Source organism: Ornithodoros turicata, chromosome 1 (assembly GCF_037126465.1).
Source record: "Ornithodoros turicata isolate Travis chromosome 1, ASM3712646v1, whole genome shotgun sequence".
NCBI lineage: Eukaryota > Metazoa > Arthropoda > Arachnida > Ixodida > Argasidae > Ornithodoros > Ornithodoros turicata.
Genome location: NC_088201.1, coordinates 213,869,654 through 213,886,458, shown reverse-complemented (window position 1 = coordinate 213,886,458; position 16,805 = coordinate 213,869,654). Strand labels below are relative to the sequence as shown.

The 16,805-nt window shown below is 44.5% G+C and overlaps 2 protein-coding genes across 2 annotated transcripts in view; both read right to left on the bottom strand.

Moving 5' to 3' along the window:
* Positions 1–16,805, bottom strand: part of LOC135376279 (uncharacterized) — a 329,348-nt gene that overhangs the window by 102,683 nt on the left and 209,860 nt on the right. The window lies entirely within an intron of this gene.
* The window catches only part of LOC135376259 (uncharacterized), an 87,833-nt gene continuing 85,981 nt past the window's right edge, over positions 14,954–16,805 (bottom strand). Inside the window, exon 14 of the mRNA XM_064608870.1 lies at positions 14,954–15,512. Within this exon, the coding sequence (XP_064464940.1) occupies positions 15,393–15,512 (120 nt within the window). The 3' untranslated portion in view covers positions 14,954–15,392. The remainder of the gene's footprint in view (positions 15,513–16,805) is intronic.

The following is a 16,805-nucleotide window of genomic DNA, read 5'->3' as shown; positions in this document are numbered from 1 at the left end:
GGTTCTGAATAGTAAATTCACTAAAGGTAGGTGTGTCAATAAGTACGTGTGCTGCCAAAAGGCGGTCACCGACCGCACAAACACACACCGACCGACACACACAAACGCAAACCGAAACAAGAGCACAGCCCGAAGATAATGCCACGCTTGAGAAATAGTCGACAAAGGGAGATTCCAAGGGGATTTCTCTTTGCCGTTCCAGGAATGGCAGCTGTCAGGATAGAGAAATTCGGATTTTTTCGGAATATTCCGAATCTGAAAAAAAATCATTCGGGGGGTGTTTTCCGGCATTTTTCGAAAAATGCCGAAAACCACGAACCCTACCTATAAGTGGTGTAGGTATCACAGGAGTTATAGGTTTTATAGGATAGGCAATTTTATTTTATAGGCAATATAGATATTATAGGAGATGTAGGACCTGCGTGTCCTATATGATCTGTACACTGCGTGTATGGGGACATGGTATGAAATTTGGCTGTGGCGATACATGCATACACATGCAATGAACAAAAATAATAAGAGAGGAGTACAGTAAATACCATCTACGTCCCTTTATTTATTAATACCATTCACAATTTTTTTACATTCAAGGACACAGCTGTAAAGGCTTGCACTACCGTGGAGCAGATGACGGAGTTGCATGGGTGAGGCGTATGCCTCATCTGTTTCACAGTAAACACGAATCAGTGAAGAGCTCTGCAACGTACTTTCACGCGACTTACATGATGTCTCAACATTTCCGTGACGTATCTGTTCAACATTCCCACGTCGTGTGTGTGCTGGCTCATCTGTGTTGTTCACGAAAATCGATCCGTGAAAAGCATCTGAAATTCACAAATTCGTCGTAAGTAGCAGGGCCACTGGAGTATCACATGTGACATCTTCACCCTGATAAGCGTTGGCGATTTGCCAATAGGGACACTGAACTAACAGATAGAAATAAGGTAATCACAAGGGTAATATTCACACTGAGAGCATAAAGTAGGAGGAACCCACATGCTGCAAAGGATACTGAACAAAAAGCACGAAACATGACACTACTGGCACGCAACTAACCTTTACTTCACCAAATCTAAGGGCTTCTGGACGTATCTTCCAACACGCACACAAGAAAGCACGTCCAGGAATCACCTGTAGAGCAGAATAACACATCCACAGCAGTTCTGTGCACCAGAGGAGCCCAGAGCCACAACGAAACGCGAAAATCCGGATGCGACAACAAACGCGTCCGTCCTCAACGAACTTTGCAAGCGAAATTGACGCCAGAGCCAGAGAGCAGTCCTCCTCAGGTAACCGAGGATGCGGCTGTAGAGTATGTACCACTGCGCCAATCTACAACGTTGCAAGCTCATTGGCCCAGACTGTGTGTGCGCTCCGATTGGTCGACAACGTTTTGAAATCGCATTTTGTACGCGCGCATGTGTCGTGTGTGCAGCGTCCCGGCGGCCGTTTCAGCAGTTTCAGCATAGTTTCGAAATAGATCGCATCGGTCGGCACGGCGTCCGTCCTCTTGTGTTCTGTGTTTCGGTGATGTCAATCGGCAGAACAGTTTGTGATTCTACGCGTGTTGTGCTGTTCCTGGACACGACTATTATCCCACGTACAGTCCATCAACTACGGAACTGGAATGCTTCGTTGGCTGGTGCGGTTGGAGCGTGAAGAACGCGTTCGGATGCCGTCGGATTTTGAGGCCTGACAACAAAGACAGGATTACGATTACGTGCCACACAAGCGTCTTTTCCGCTCTGGAAACAACGAAAGAAGATGCTCATCATAAAATCGGCCGGCAAGGCGTCCTCTTGTGTTCCGTGTTTCGATGATGTCAAATCGGCAGAACAGTTTCTAGAAGTGTTCGCTGGTTTATTCGTGCGTCGATGTGATTCAACGTGTGTTGTGCTGCTCCTGGACACGACTATTATCCCACGAACAGTCTATCAACTCCGGAACTGGAATGCTTCGTGAGTTGGAGCGGTTGGAGAGTGAAGAACATGCGCCGGCCCCGTCGGATTTCGAGAGCTGTGTTCGTTTTGCTTCAAGTTCGAACTTAGTTACAGTGCGTCAGCAACGCACACACAGTATTCACAGTGCACCCATGTATCAGATCTTTGAATCAGTGCTTTAAATAAATATTTCTTTTAGCCAAAAGAAGCTTCGGTTATTTTGAATATCGGGTAACGGCGGTAGGCGTGAAATCCGGTAGAAGTCGATGGTAGCCAGAACCGGTCGAAAGGTCAGCCAAAGTTAAGGCTCCTGATTGGCCGACTGGCATTGCATAATTTCTACAACGTTGCACTCTCATTGGTCTTGTGCCCAGTGTTGTGTGAATTATCTCAAACTATGGGCTCTATGGGGAGCTGTTGGAGCCTGCCAGAGAGCGCCAGAGCCCCGCCTGGTGGCGGCGGTGGAAGGGAGGAAGATGCACGCTGTTCAGGCCCTCCTCGCACTATGGCAAGATAACGGAAAGTCGCGCGAAGACGGGACTAATACTATCGGAAAGATGACGCTTTCCCCGTCAAAAAGAGACCTCAATCGCCTTTCTACGCCAACAAAAACCCGATATCGAGAAAAATGCCCCCGGTCCTATGTATAAGAGGGCCGCCGTTGCTACGGTGTCCTAACTCGGAAACGGAGAGGGATAGAAAGGTGCCGCAAGTTTCTACGCGTTGCTATGTCGAGTGCGTTTATCCAATAAAAGGCAATTTGCATCCGCCGCGGGCTCGGAATCTGAAAGCAGAGACAAAGTCAGGAAATGGTGGTCGGTGTCAGGAATTTCGGGAATGACGCCTTAACCGCTGGAAATGGACGGGTGGTTTGAATGAGAAAGTTGTAGAGCAGAGAACAGAGCACATGCACACAAAATTTCGACTGAATCAGACGTCCGGTATGCGAGTTGAGACTCCGAACAGTGGGAAGCGTTTCAGAGTTGCGCTAGCCAGACTGGTCGCCTCGTCATACTCTCAAGCCGGTATCGCGAGAACGAAACGTCGCGCGTCTACGGGATCAACGCTATTCGAAAGAGCACATCGAGACTGTCACAACGAAGGGAAACACAACCATGTCGCAGCAAGGGGAACGTTTTGGGGGAAAAAAGCCGTCAGTCCCATATACTGGGAGGCCAGTCAACGCGGAAACCTGTAACTCGAGAACCGCTAAAGTTGGAAGAGTGTGGTAAATTTTACCACGTGCACCACGTCGATAATAGTATGCTCTCGAAAGATACATCATGTCCGACGCGACCTTATTTCCGAAAAAGGGCCCAGAAGTTCGAAAAAACGGCGTTTCTAACGCGTCTCCTCGTACAACTTCTAAACCAGTAGAGATCAGCTGCTAGTGTGATTCGAGCGATCGTAGAGCTATTCCAGACCTGTTCGGACCTAAATTTTGGTCTCGATCCGACAAACGGGGCGAGAAGTACGGGACTTTGGTGTCGGAAGCACCGGCGGCGGCCTTGAATTTCCAAATATCTCGGCAACTGTCAGGATTTCTTACAAGCCACGAGCATGCAGGCGAAGGAGGAAGAAACGGGAATTCGTCACAAAAAACCGCGTCCCGATATGACAGTTGCATGCCGAGATATTAGACCCGGAAACCCATCGAGCGACAAAGCAATATCGCTGGATGGGGTTCAACCACCACTGGACGGTTGAAAAACGCCAAGTACTGTAATATGCCAAATGTGTGCATGGAACGCACGCATCATTTTATGTTTGATGTTTGGTCAATCAATAATGGACTTGTATGTATGTTCCAAAAATGAATCGAACATCAGTTATTTTAAGCTGCAGCTTAAACTAACTGATGAAACACCCCCATATCAGCCCTCCTAAAATTTTTACATGTAAAAATTTTATATTGATTTTAGGAGGGCTGATATGGAGGTGTTCCTGCACGTTCTTACTTCTTACGGTCGACAAAGGATGACTCCTATGTGGCTGTATGTGACCCTGTATGACTCATGGTCATGCATGGTCTACATATAGGACCCGTGTAACTCCTACATCCTCTATGTAGGAACTTATGGGTCCTGCATGGTCCTACATGACTCCTGCATGGGCTCGTTTAGGATCCCATAATGGCCTACACAGGAGTTATATAGGACCTTATGTCTCCTACATGATTCCTGAATGGGCTCGTTTAGGATCCCATAATGACCTACACAGGAGTTATATAGGTTCCTAAATAACCCATAAAGATCCTGTAGCATCCTATATAATTTTACACAGGACCTATACGAATTACTTATGGTTTTTTTCAATAGGGTTGTCTGTTATTTGCTCGTCATTGTCTCCTCAAGTCGTCAGTATGAACCAGCTAGTCTGCGCCCTTTCACTATTTTCACCGGACGTGCGAGTTGCATTGACCTCAGTTCACACGCTGATTAGACGATGGCTAATACCACCGCCAAACACTCAAGGTGATAATCACCCATCATCAACTCTACTTGATATCGAAGCTTTATTGCAAGGCAACTGCATGATGTAGAGCAAATACTACGCTACGTTTCCACAGCTACGCTTGAAACATTGTTTCCAGGCTGGCCTTCTTTCGTAGTTGCTTACGTTGAGTGGCAGATCTGAAATACCAAAATGCGCGGCACTGCATCTTTTGATGACTCATGTCCTGGACGCATACGTTAGCCTTGTCCTCTGTCCTCGCCTTGTCGCTTGTCCTCCGGATTCCGCAACAAAATCACAATGAAGGATGTGGTATACCCAAAATATATCCAATTCCAGTTCAAATTCAAATTTCCAATTTTAATTTTTCCTTTATTGAAAGCGAAGAAATGGCAAAACATAGAAATCGGAACCGCAGGGCAAGCCCGTGAAGTGGTTTCCCTTCAAGGATGACAAAGACTTAGGACTTAAGGGAGCGCCATAAAACAATGTTACAGGCAGCAATAAATAAGAGAAAGCGAAATGATAAAGTAAATCGAAAAACAACGGTAAGATTAAAGCAACAGAGCACCAATATAGTAATAACCCCGACAACACGTATCGTTTTGGGGACGTCCCAAACAGATCCCAACGTCGCTGGCTCGATTGAGGGATCCGTGGGGATGCCTTCAGAACTTATACTTGCTACGTCGAGCAACGAGGTCCGAAAGACATCCCCATGGGAGCATGTCAGAGACCTCTGTACCAGTGGAGGGGGAACTGATTCACGGCAATGAGAGGAGGAGGGCGAGACTGCTGACTGCGCGGTTCAATTTTCAACGGTCTTCTTGCGATCGCATGTGCTCCAGCGAGGCCTTGTCAATGTTGCTGCCAACGGCGTTATGTCAACCCAGTAAACCATATATATCCTAGGTACATCCTGGCGATATCGCAAATTGGATGTTAGGATATCCATGGGAGCTTCACAGAGAGCCCGTTTACGTAGAAAATACATCCATGCGACTGCCAGATTCCTACTGTTTTCACATCCCAGAACTGTCGCAGTACATCTATTTTGGATATTTGGATGTTCCGGGGATTTTTTAAAATGTATGCTATTTTTACGTTGAATCAATTTGAAATTGATAGTTATTGATTGCTGTAGGAAATAAATGCTGCACACAGTAATTAAACAAAAAGGCATCTACTTTTGGCAGCGCACCCCGCTTGTGGAGGGGTGCACAGCGACCTTTCGACCATAATCCAAGACCAATGCAGACCACAGGTTAATAAACGTGCTCCCGCCTTTCACCATATCAGACGCAGGCTCCCTTTTTGGCCCCTCCACCGCGTAAATGTATTGGCATCATCGTGGAAGACCTGCCAGGCGCCCACAGCTCCCCATAGTTTAAGATAATTCAGGCGGCACTGGACATACGACCAATCAAAATGCGTCGTGATGCCTAGCAGTCAACCAATCAGCAACCTCTCAGTTTGGCTCGGCTTTCGGCCGGCCCTGGCTGCCATTGACTTCTACTGGTTTTCATACCTGGCGCCCGTTATTCCAAAATAACTAAGACATTTTTGATAGGCTAAATACATATTTATTGATGCAACGTATAAACTCAAATGTTTGACTCATATATTCACCGTGCGTACAGGACGTTTCGTTCCTTGAATAGACAGCAACCAAACAAAGTTCGAACTTGCAAAGCACACACACAGTCTACTTATGGAGGCGAGCGAAGTCGACGAGTGCGTCCGTTTCACAGATGAGCACCTTCTTCTCATTCTGGCGATGCACCGTAGGTCACACAGTCACGGGAAATAATTTTGTCGTTACGAACACGCTCTTCTTACCCACTGTATTTGAAAATGCGACAGCGCTCGAAAGTGTTCCTCAGGCGTCAGTTCACCAAGCATTTAAGTTCCGACCCGGCAAGAATGTCCGTTGGTTGACACTTTATCGGAGATCAGTACATGGCCAGTCACTATAACTCACGAGCAAACCCGCGCATACACTTCCTCTTTGGTCGTTGTGGTCAACCGACATCGGCGAGCCGCGGAGACTGAGCGACCTTGCTTGGGGCTGCTCGCCTGGCCGACTGCCCAGACTGCCCGCGAAAAGTGAGCTGTCAGACATTTCGAACCTTTATCAACCAATCCCGGAGAGCGCATCCTCCTTCGGCCAATGGACATCCGTCATGATGCCTGACGATGTAATACCACGTGACTGTGACGTGATTTTATTTTTCTACTGCCGCAAATGCGGGGAGCTGTGGAGGCCTGGACCAGCCATATTGGCTGGCTCCCTTTAACGCAACAAACGCACTAGTCTACAACCATCGCTACGCCAACACCCAAAGACGAGCTCACGGCAGAGCGAGCATACCTGAAATACAAATTGTTGGAGTACGTTCGTCAAGTGTAGCGTGGCGTATCACATTTGCAACGGTGACAACGTCTTTACAGTTAATTTGTGGGTCTGCAAACCATGTCAGCTTATACCTGCGAACGTTCCTGACACCCCATCCTAGCAGCTATCGTGTTTTTAACTCAAGCTACCGCCTATAGTGTGATTATTTGATAAATAATGTAGTAAACCCCAAAACTTTCCTCCTTTGCTTACGTCATGCCACTAACAGTCACGTGTCGTAGATGTCTCCGAAAAATAACACGCGATTGCTCCCTTCTTTTTACATCTACCAGATGTCCCAGGGATATACAAAGTAAGGCACTTTTCGAAGTCACATTGTGGACGTACAGGTAACGTCGCATAGGCGTGGCGGATATGTGCGACGTGTGCGACCTTTGTGGGACGTACCTAGGATATTTCTGGTTTACTGGGAATGAATTGTAAGTATACTTTTGATGTGTTATTCGGAATCGAGAGTGAAGCTTGCTGTTAGTTTGAAAGCATGCAAAGCGTTGTAATGCTCAAACGCGTTTTTCTTCGTTTAACTTCGGTTTAGGAACATCGTGAGCTACTCCTCGATCAAAGTGTGTTCATCATGAGACGCAGCAAACGAACATCAAGGCGAACACTTCATCGTCATGTGAGCCAAGCTGTAGCGGGAAGCTTTTGCGTGATAAACTGAAGGAGCATCATATGACTGTCGCAACGATGGTGACGCCGGCAGTGAAACGCGTTCGATGTTTGTGGGCCAGTCAAGGGAACCGCTTTCGATGTTGGTGAACACTCCTAGTGATCATGAGCCACGTCCCGTGTTGGTAGATCAAAGTCTTGGCGACCACGGGAGCAGTGATGTGGATGAGGTTCGTGACATTGACGGTGCGAACTTGACCGAGTCACGGCCTTCCCACCCGGAGGAAGCACTTCCAAAACTGACTAATTTTCGTACCTGAAGCATCATGTGTGCTTCAATATGTGGCTACCTACACTTTTTACGTTTTACAAATCAGTATTTTTTCACCTTTCATGTGTTGTACATTCAGGTAAGTGCACAGTGCTTGGATAAGTGCACAGTGCACGATACCTGGTCGCCGCATCTCATCAACATGCTCAGGCGAAGTCAGAGTCTTTTTCATTGGAGTTTTTCTTAGTGTTTAATGCCAGGGTATTATGAAAGGTCGTATTTTCTGTTTGTTTTTACAGATTGTTTTGTGGGTACCTTGTAGTGTGTTGCAGTCTTTGGTGCCATGATATTTTTATGGTCATTTTGCATTTTTATTCAACACGGATATCACAAAGTTCATGTGACATAGAGAAAGGAACACTCTCTAGCCAGTTCTTTCATAAGGTGATATGACCAGCGATTAATTTTTAGGTAATTAGGTTATGTTTTAAGCTTTCTCTTTTTACTGTGCTGCATGTTTGATAAACATTTTGGAGCATCTCCCTTCCAGCAGTGTAATCTGTTATTGTAAGGCTGAGTTGAGTAAGGTAAGTTGAGACTTTACTGACAAAGTACTTGTACAACAAGACACGACAAAAGTACAACAACAGGAAGGCCACAACAAAGCTGATCTGTGATATACAGTTTATTACTGTGGATTGCTCTTGATGCTGCGATATTGTGATTTACTGTTATGTCAAGTGCTTCAATTCCGCATGCAAATGATGGATGTTGAATTACACTTGCAAGTCTCAATAGTAAGAATAAACTAGTTCTTTTCTGAACTCCCTGCTTCAAATTTTCAATCGTCGTTGTGCAAGCGCATTTAGTATTGAGTGCGCATTTTTTTGTAACGGGGCCAAGCAACGCAGAAAAAGGGAGGGGGTAGGAGAGGAGGAGCAGCCTACGGGCACATCCCATTTGCGTACCACGCTCATCCCCAAGAAAGCCCCATGGGACCTGCCAGATACGTCCCAGAGGCATATCTGGGTGTGCCATTGTTACGTGACAGGGATCATTTTGGGCTGTATTTCAGATGTTTTAGGGATATCATCGTCTTCCCCAAGTGACGTCTTAGAGATGTTTCTCGGACCTGCTTGTGTTGTAGGGGAAACAACATGTTGTATAGCACCAATGTATTACATGAATACAACTTTAGGGCAGGAGCATAACAACTGCAAAAATGGAAAAAGAAACCATCGATCGAAACACATCGAAGTTCACTCAAGATGTGAAATAATCTTATTTCGAAACACATAAAGCGATCGGGAGTCACGGACGGCATAGAGTAGACAGTTCCGAAGCTTCCCAGAATAATAAGAAAATAAAAACATACAGAGTTAGAACGGGGGTAGGGAAGAGCTACTGTTAGCTTATCAGTTCTAAGATTACACACATTCCTATTGAACTGCTGGAGAACCGAGCACGAGTAAACCATACCATGAACGATTTCGTAAAACAATAGAAGGCATTTGTATTTAACAAGTTCAGACAAAGGTCTAACGTGCAAGAGTGTGAAAGCAAATGAAACCGATTCTCGAAATGGTATGTGAAGCATAATGCGCAGTGCACGTTTCTGTAACACATACAAGTCATGGAGGCGATTGTCATAAATGGTATCATAAACCTCCAAGGCATAAGAGAGATGACTGTCGAACAACGAGTAGTAGACTGCTAGCAGTACCTTCAGAGGAAGGAGATACTTTAAACGAGAAATTCCATACAACCCTTTCTTAGCCTTTTCCCTCACATGTTCTATGTGAACTGGCCAAGATAAATGCGAATCTATGTATATGCCAAGAAATTTCGTGTTATCGACCCGCGGCAGCCGCATCCCCTAACTAATAATTCCCAGCTACCATAGTCACTACATTTTTGTTTTGGATGAAAAACCATATAACAGGATTTGTCAACATTGGGTTTTAGCCCATTCACAGATAACCATAAGCTGAGCTTACTGACTACAGACGTAGCCTTGTCGTATCAGTCACAAAGGGAACTACTTTCAACAAACATATTCATGTCATCTGCATATAGCGCTGCAGTGGTAGATAAAAATTTAGGTAGGTCGTTAACATAGACTAAGAAGAGGAAGGGACCAAGAATTGACCCTTGTGACACACCACGAGACATGTATTGCATGGATGAGGTATACTGGCCTAGTGATACATATTGTTTCCTTCCTGTCAAATAACTAGAGAGGAGATCAAGCGCCGTACCCCTAATCCCATACTATTCCTAAGATTCCTAATTAATATTGCATGGTCCAAAACATCGAAAGCATTAGATAGATCAATAAATATACCCAAAGTGAACAATTTATTATCAATATTAGTTGTAATCCTTTCCATAATATCCACCAGAGCAAGCTCAGTTGACTTGCCCTTACTGAAACCGTATTGAGAAGACGACAGGAGCTTGTGAGAAAAAATCTAACCTAGTCAAGATTACCCTCTCAAGTACATTACTAAAAACAGAGTGTATGGATACAGGACGGTAATTGGAAACCGAAATAGAATCAGCTTTTTTGTAGACCGGTATAACCTTTGCAATATTATCCGGAAAGCAACCCTCAGAAAAGACAAGGTTGATTAGGTGGGCAAGAGGACCTGCTAGCAGGTGGTGAAATGTTTTAACGATGTTTACTGAAATACCATCATGACCCACTGCAGCCGTATTATTTAGTTGCACGAACAGATTCCATCTCGCCTTCATCTACCGGCGCTAGAAAAAATGAAGCCGGATGTCGTTCAAGATTCAATAAGTTAACCGATTGACTGTCACACTCTCCCGTTCCAGTGTTCGTTAAGAAGTTGTTGAACGTATCGGAAATACTAAGTTTGTTCGAGATAAGCGTTCCATCGTCATCTCTAATCGTCATAATGTTGTGTTTCTGGTTACTTGTATTCAACGCCTGATTGGTGGTTCCCAATACCTTCTTTGTGTTGCCGCGAGCTTGCGTAACGCGGTCGTGGTAATGTAACGTTTTTGCGTCTTGAAGAGCCGAACGTAGAATGTTGTTATATGTACTAAATCGTTTACGTAGAATTGCATTATCTCGATACATACGTACTTTTTTGTAGAGGTTATTTTTGCGTTTAATACATCGCAGCAGAGATGCCGTCACACAGGTCTTCCTTAATTCATTGCGCTTACTAAATTCTACAACAGCAGTGTTGGTAGCCGCGCTATTGCTAATTTCGTCAATGAATTGGTCAATCTTGTTGCTAACAGACGTGTCATTGGTCAGAAATTCCCAGTTAACATACCGCAATGATTTCTCAAGCAGATTATAATCAACTAAGCGTTTCTGCAGTTTTCTGTAGTTTTGTAGTAATTCCTGTATCACAAAGGAATACCATTTCGTGATCTGCGACATCAACTCCCACAACATCAGCAGATACTCTCTGACCATTCATATTTGTGATGATAAGATCTAGTGCTGAAGCAGTTCCTGTTTCAATCTATCGAGTCGGGGACTTGATCACTTGTTCGCATCCATAGGATGAGATTAGCTCCAGATATTGCATAGAAGCTGAGCTGTGTCTAAGGACATCAATGTTTATGCCACCGAGCAATAGTATATTGAGTTCCCGTGAGGAAAGCTCGTGGAGTAAGGCCTCTAATGCTGTTAAGAATACACTGTTGTTCACAATTGAATATTTGTAAATAACACCGATAATAAGCGGAGAATCCTTAAATGCTAAGGAGGTGAGACCACTAGTCACATGAATCTGAATGAATATGTTTTCGCACATAGGGACGTCGAGTGCAAAGTTACCACAGACGCTATAAGCTATTTCGTTGCGAATGTATAGTGCAACGCCACCATGGCTATCTGAAAATCTATTCGCAAATGTGCTCGTGTAGCCATCAACATAAAAAAAGAACAGTCTCGTTCAGATATCAACCAAGTCTCAGATAGTGCAACCACACTAGTAGACGAACGGAAGGGCATGGCATTTGTGATTATTGGATCAAAATTCTTATTTAAGCTTTGTACATTCATATGCATTACACTTAGGTTGGCGTCCTTTGCAACATTTGCATATTCACACAAAGACATTAGTGTCATTTGCACTGGTGGTGTGAAGCGATAAAACGAGAAAAAAAAGGAAGAAAAAAAGTTACGGCATGCATCGTTCAGCTGGAACAGCCTACAGTACACTTTGATCATTGCAGTGCTCAATGCGTACTCTTTCAGATGTGGCATCCTTCTTTACAAAGATATTTCCATTACGAACCCACACAAACATGTATCCTTTTTGTTTAGCTTGAAGCCTGGCTTGCCATAACAGTTTTTTGTTTACAGCCGTCAAGTTCTCGCACACAAATGAGTCTTGATACATCGCTCCAAAACTGCGCAGATTTTAGTCAAACATACAACATTTATTACAAAGCGAGCACCTCTGTGAAGCTATAGGGCGCTCAAATAAACAAACTTTTGATACAGTGGACTAGGATTAGTGGTGTGCTGAGCGAATGATGGTACTCTCGCTATTATATGGTTCTACATGCGTCTCGATAGCGCGCGATTGACTCGCCTCATGGATTTCCGCCAATCTAATCGTTACGTGACAGCTCCAGGGCCTTTAGCCCAAGATAATGTATTTCTTCCTTCTTGCATGCGCTGTGTTTCACCTTGTCCAGGGCAGAGAGCCCCGCCAATGTCACACGTAGTTCCAGTTTCCGAAATATGTTTTCTGTGCATTATCTGTATGTTATCTCAACCAGCACGTTAATGTCGGTATGCGCGAGCTTCAATGACAATAATAAGGTTTACGAAGCCAACTTCGACGTTTTTCAATCTGCGTGGGGAATCTGGCAGTTCATCCTTGCCTCACGCATTTAAGGAAGTTGGGTTATCTGAGTGTAGCCTCCACATATTTTTGATCATTAGCATGATAACATCCTCGCTACACATACAGGGTGTGTGCTGAAAAACGTGACCCGCATTTAGGCACATAGCTTGTTGCCTACCGAACTAACGAACTTCCGGCTTGTTGCACGATGGCCCATTTATGCGTGCGAAATCTGCAGAAAAATTGTGGAGGCCATATTCAGTTTAAAAAATAAACGGAGCAACGAAAACGTCGGCTTCCGTGCATCAGAATAGGGCAACATGGTGGACGTAGGAGAGTTGTGTTCAAGTACCGCTAGGGGAGCTATCGGTGCATAAATCGAAACGATGTCCCACATGGATGCTCATCGGCAGTACCCCTGGCGGTGCCTGCACATAACTCTCCTGAGACCGAAATGCACTACCATCCACTGTCATGACTGCCCTATTCTAATGCATGGAAGCCCATGTTTTCGCGCTGTGTTAATTTTTTTTATACTGAGTATGGCTTCCAGGATTTTTTTGTAGCTTTCGCACGCATAAATACGCCGTCGTGCGCCACCGGAAGTTCCTCGGCTAAGTAGACAACGAGATACATGTAAAAATGCGGGTCACGTTTTTCTGCACACACCCTGTACATTATTTAACAAAGTTTAACACCGCATAACTTCATTGAATAACTATCACCATATTTACCGCAGGGACAACTGGTACATTATCCCATCCTAAACAAAGGGCTCAACCGCTAACAACCTATGTCTATGAAGGCTAAGCATGACCACGTAAAATGTGTTGACAGTTGACAGAAATAGTTCATAGTGGCGGTTGGCATCGTCTCTTTTCGTCGAAAGATAAACATTGTTATCTGCAATATGTCGGGTGTTTCTCGAACCGGTGCACCAATCGAAGAACTGTGTTTTTATATATGCATTTATATATATTTCCATATATTTATGAGAATGTTGCTATGTTAAGTATCAATCCGACACCTCGTACAAGCTATGCTGAAGAATGGGAGGCAGTCGTAAAAATTCTAATGAGTTTCACCCAAAAACATTATTTCTAAAGCACGGCGCCTCGGTATTGAAGTGGGTACTACCCCTTTTGGCACCTTCAGTGGACATCTTTTAAAGAAAAATCTCCAACCGAAGCGGGTCGTTGCAGTAATTAACAGAAAAAGAAAACAAAAAATGTTCATGCACAACTTGCAAAGTTCCGTCCATGGTTCCGTATGAACCGTAATTTAAACCGATTACCGGTATTTTTGGTTCAGTTCTGGTTCAGCTCCAAAATGGCGTCGACTGTTGCGGCTTGGTTCAGTTCCGGCTCGACCAAAGATAACGGTTAGTAGCAGTGTTCGTTTCAGACTGCGTTCGAATCTCTGACACAAACAGTCCCAATAAACAAGTGCACGGTTCATAATCTATGCATGGGCGTAGGGAAGTGGTCCTCCATGACCAAGAAAAAAGCTCAGGGCAAGAAAAAATGTGCAATGAATTAAGTTTGAAAAGGGTACCTCTTATCAGGGCTAATCCACTAGTAAAACCGCGATCCAGCGCATTGAGTCTGCTGACACAGTACCTTGATGGAAGTAGGAAGCAGCCAATAGGTGCACGAGGCAAGTAACATATTCGCTCTCTCCTGTTAGGTATACATAAAGGGGTAATATATAGTGCTCATGTTTGATGGATTGCTGTTTATTACCCCAGTGATAAAAATGAGCGGCCACCACGTCTCAGAGATCACATGTGCTGTGAATTACCGGTGTCTTTCCCCGGCAGAGCACATGGAGCGTCACAGCCCCGGGTGTCACCGGCTTGAGTACAACTAGTTGCTGGCGAATGAAATAGCTCACTATCCGGACAAGGTAGCTGCTTCGAAAAAAAAAAAACTTCTACACCGAAAATTGCCACACACTGGAATACTGAGGTCGACAAAAAAAAAAAAAAGAACGCCTTGTCTGCGGCAATCGCCTGCTCACAAGATCACGTGCCCGGCTTCAATCCCGCGGTACACGCCTGCAATGCTTTGCATAGGCCGCTCAGCACTAGTCCACCATACTGCTGACGTCATCCGGGGAGAACAAAGGCTTCGAAGCGGATGAAAATGCTGGCGGGTGACGTCATGCTATCCTGCTCCCGACGAACCACCGTAGTATGGAACTTTTTTTTTTCCTTTTGCTCTTCGCATTTTGTTTCGTGTGTGCTATTGTCACAATTTACGAAGCAATTACCAGCGCAAAACGAATCAGTTTGTTGTACTCGCCATCGAGGAGGTGCTTCGTGTTCGGTGTGATGCTCACTTTTCTTTAATCCTTGCGGAGTCTCTCTTTAACCTAACCCAACCGAACCAGGTGTACAAGTGACATGTGTTATTGCGTGGTGGTATCCTGGAACTATTTGGCATTCCATTACTGCATTTATAAGGAGTAATGTGTCATGGTTATCTCTGTGCTGTCGTTCGCGACGACATTCGACGACATTCGGATAACCTACACTTACTACTGGTTACTAGTTACTACACTTACTTAAGTAGTTTGACGGCACTTACAGCGCTTAATGTAGGATCACCATCCAAGAATCAGCCTTGTTTCGAGTTGCATCTAACTTGACGCAACCTCACGTTATTGTAGCTCAGTTTCAACAATTATCACACACAAGTGACAAAGGAGCATGAATGCGCGTCACATAGTCCACAATACTGAGCAGTTCTGAAACAATGTCTCAATTGAGCGAATATTGAACACAACACAGGGGCAGCAGTCAGTGAGTCGAACCAATGTAACGTGCTCGACACGACCAGGCAACCTTGAGCAGATGAACGCTACCTCATGGATGCACAGGCAGAACCTTCGTCGTAATAGCTGTCTGGTAGGTTCCAATTACGACGGGCCAGCGCCTTTATCTCGCTGTATTTCTTTCTACATTGCTTGAAGAAGCACAGCTGTAGGAAGAAAAGGAAAAACGGATGATTCTTTAGCACGGAAAGTTGAGCCATTTTGTCCTTTACGGCATTCTGTTGACTTGTGACAATTCATGCGTAAGCCAGACTGGGAACTTCGTTAATGATAGGCTTATTTAACATGCTACTTCTCTGAAATCAGGGGCACGAAGCAGTTTTGCGCTACACTGAGGAGCATGTGGCTACTGGCCTCTGTTAGAGAGCACTCGGGATTTCGCCAGATAGAAGGGTCAGAGCACCAGAGTGATATTCGAAGCTCTCACGATCCGTGACAGAAGAGAGTGATGTGTCAGTGCACTTTGCATTGAACTTCAACTACGGGATATTGCTTATCTAAACCTGTCTCCCTTTTCCCCATTTCACTTTTCTTTTCCTGCGGTGCATATCATAAACTTCAGCTCTTACTCAGCGCCTATGTTGTGTGGTTCTTTCTTTGTCGTCGATGGTTGCTGCGCTGTGTTGTTGCGTTAATTGAACAGATCGTACCACGGAAGTACACATAGATGAACGTCTGTATCTGAATCCAAATCGCGGTCCAATAACATGAATCGTAAGAGAGTTATTCAACTTTAGACCTGTCGTCATTTGAGCTGAGTCGTTAGAATGAATGCATCAGCACGCGAATTCTATTTTTTTCGGCAAAAATAAACATTCATATGACATACGTAGACCTGTACATGAAGACATGCGAGACTGTCCAAACTTCCTTGGATTGCGAATGACTTTTACTCTTGTATTGTGGGAACACAGCGCTATTTGCATACAATATGCATCTCCGAGTCTATATGAAGCATTTCTAGCATTTATGTTTCATGCCACGCAACCAGGGACTGTGAAGGGAAACAGATACGAAAACGGTGAATGGTATCTACGTGAATTCCATCGGAAACAAAAATAATAACAGAAACAATAATGGTTCCGTTACTAAGAAACAAAAACAGAAATATATTTGCATTCGTCTAAACAAAATCGGAAACAAACGAGAACGGAACCCGACACCGAAAGAGCTGAGACAAAAAAGAAACAAAGAAAAAAAGAAAAAAACAAACGAAATATCTTCTGCAGGAACGGAAATCGTTACCAATATTTAATCACCAAAAAACGAAAAGAGTAAGGAATACAATAAGCTTCGCGAGACAAAAACTAGTCCAGATGATATCCCCATTTGGCCAATATTGATATTGATGTATAAAGGTATGGATCAGCACGCGTTTTATGAAAGGCTGAATAAGCGTTTATTAAGGCTTCAGGCCGGTAACAGTTAGTACGAGCTTG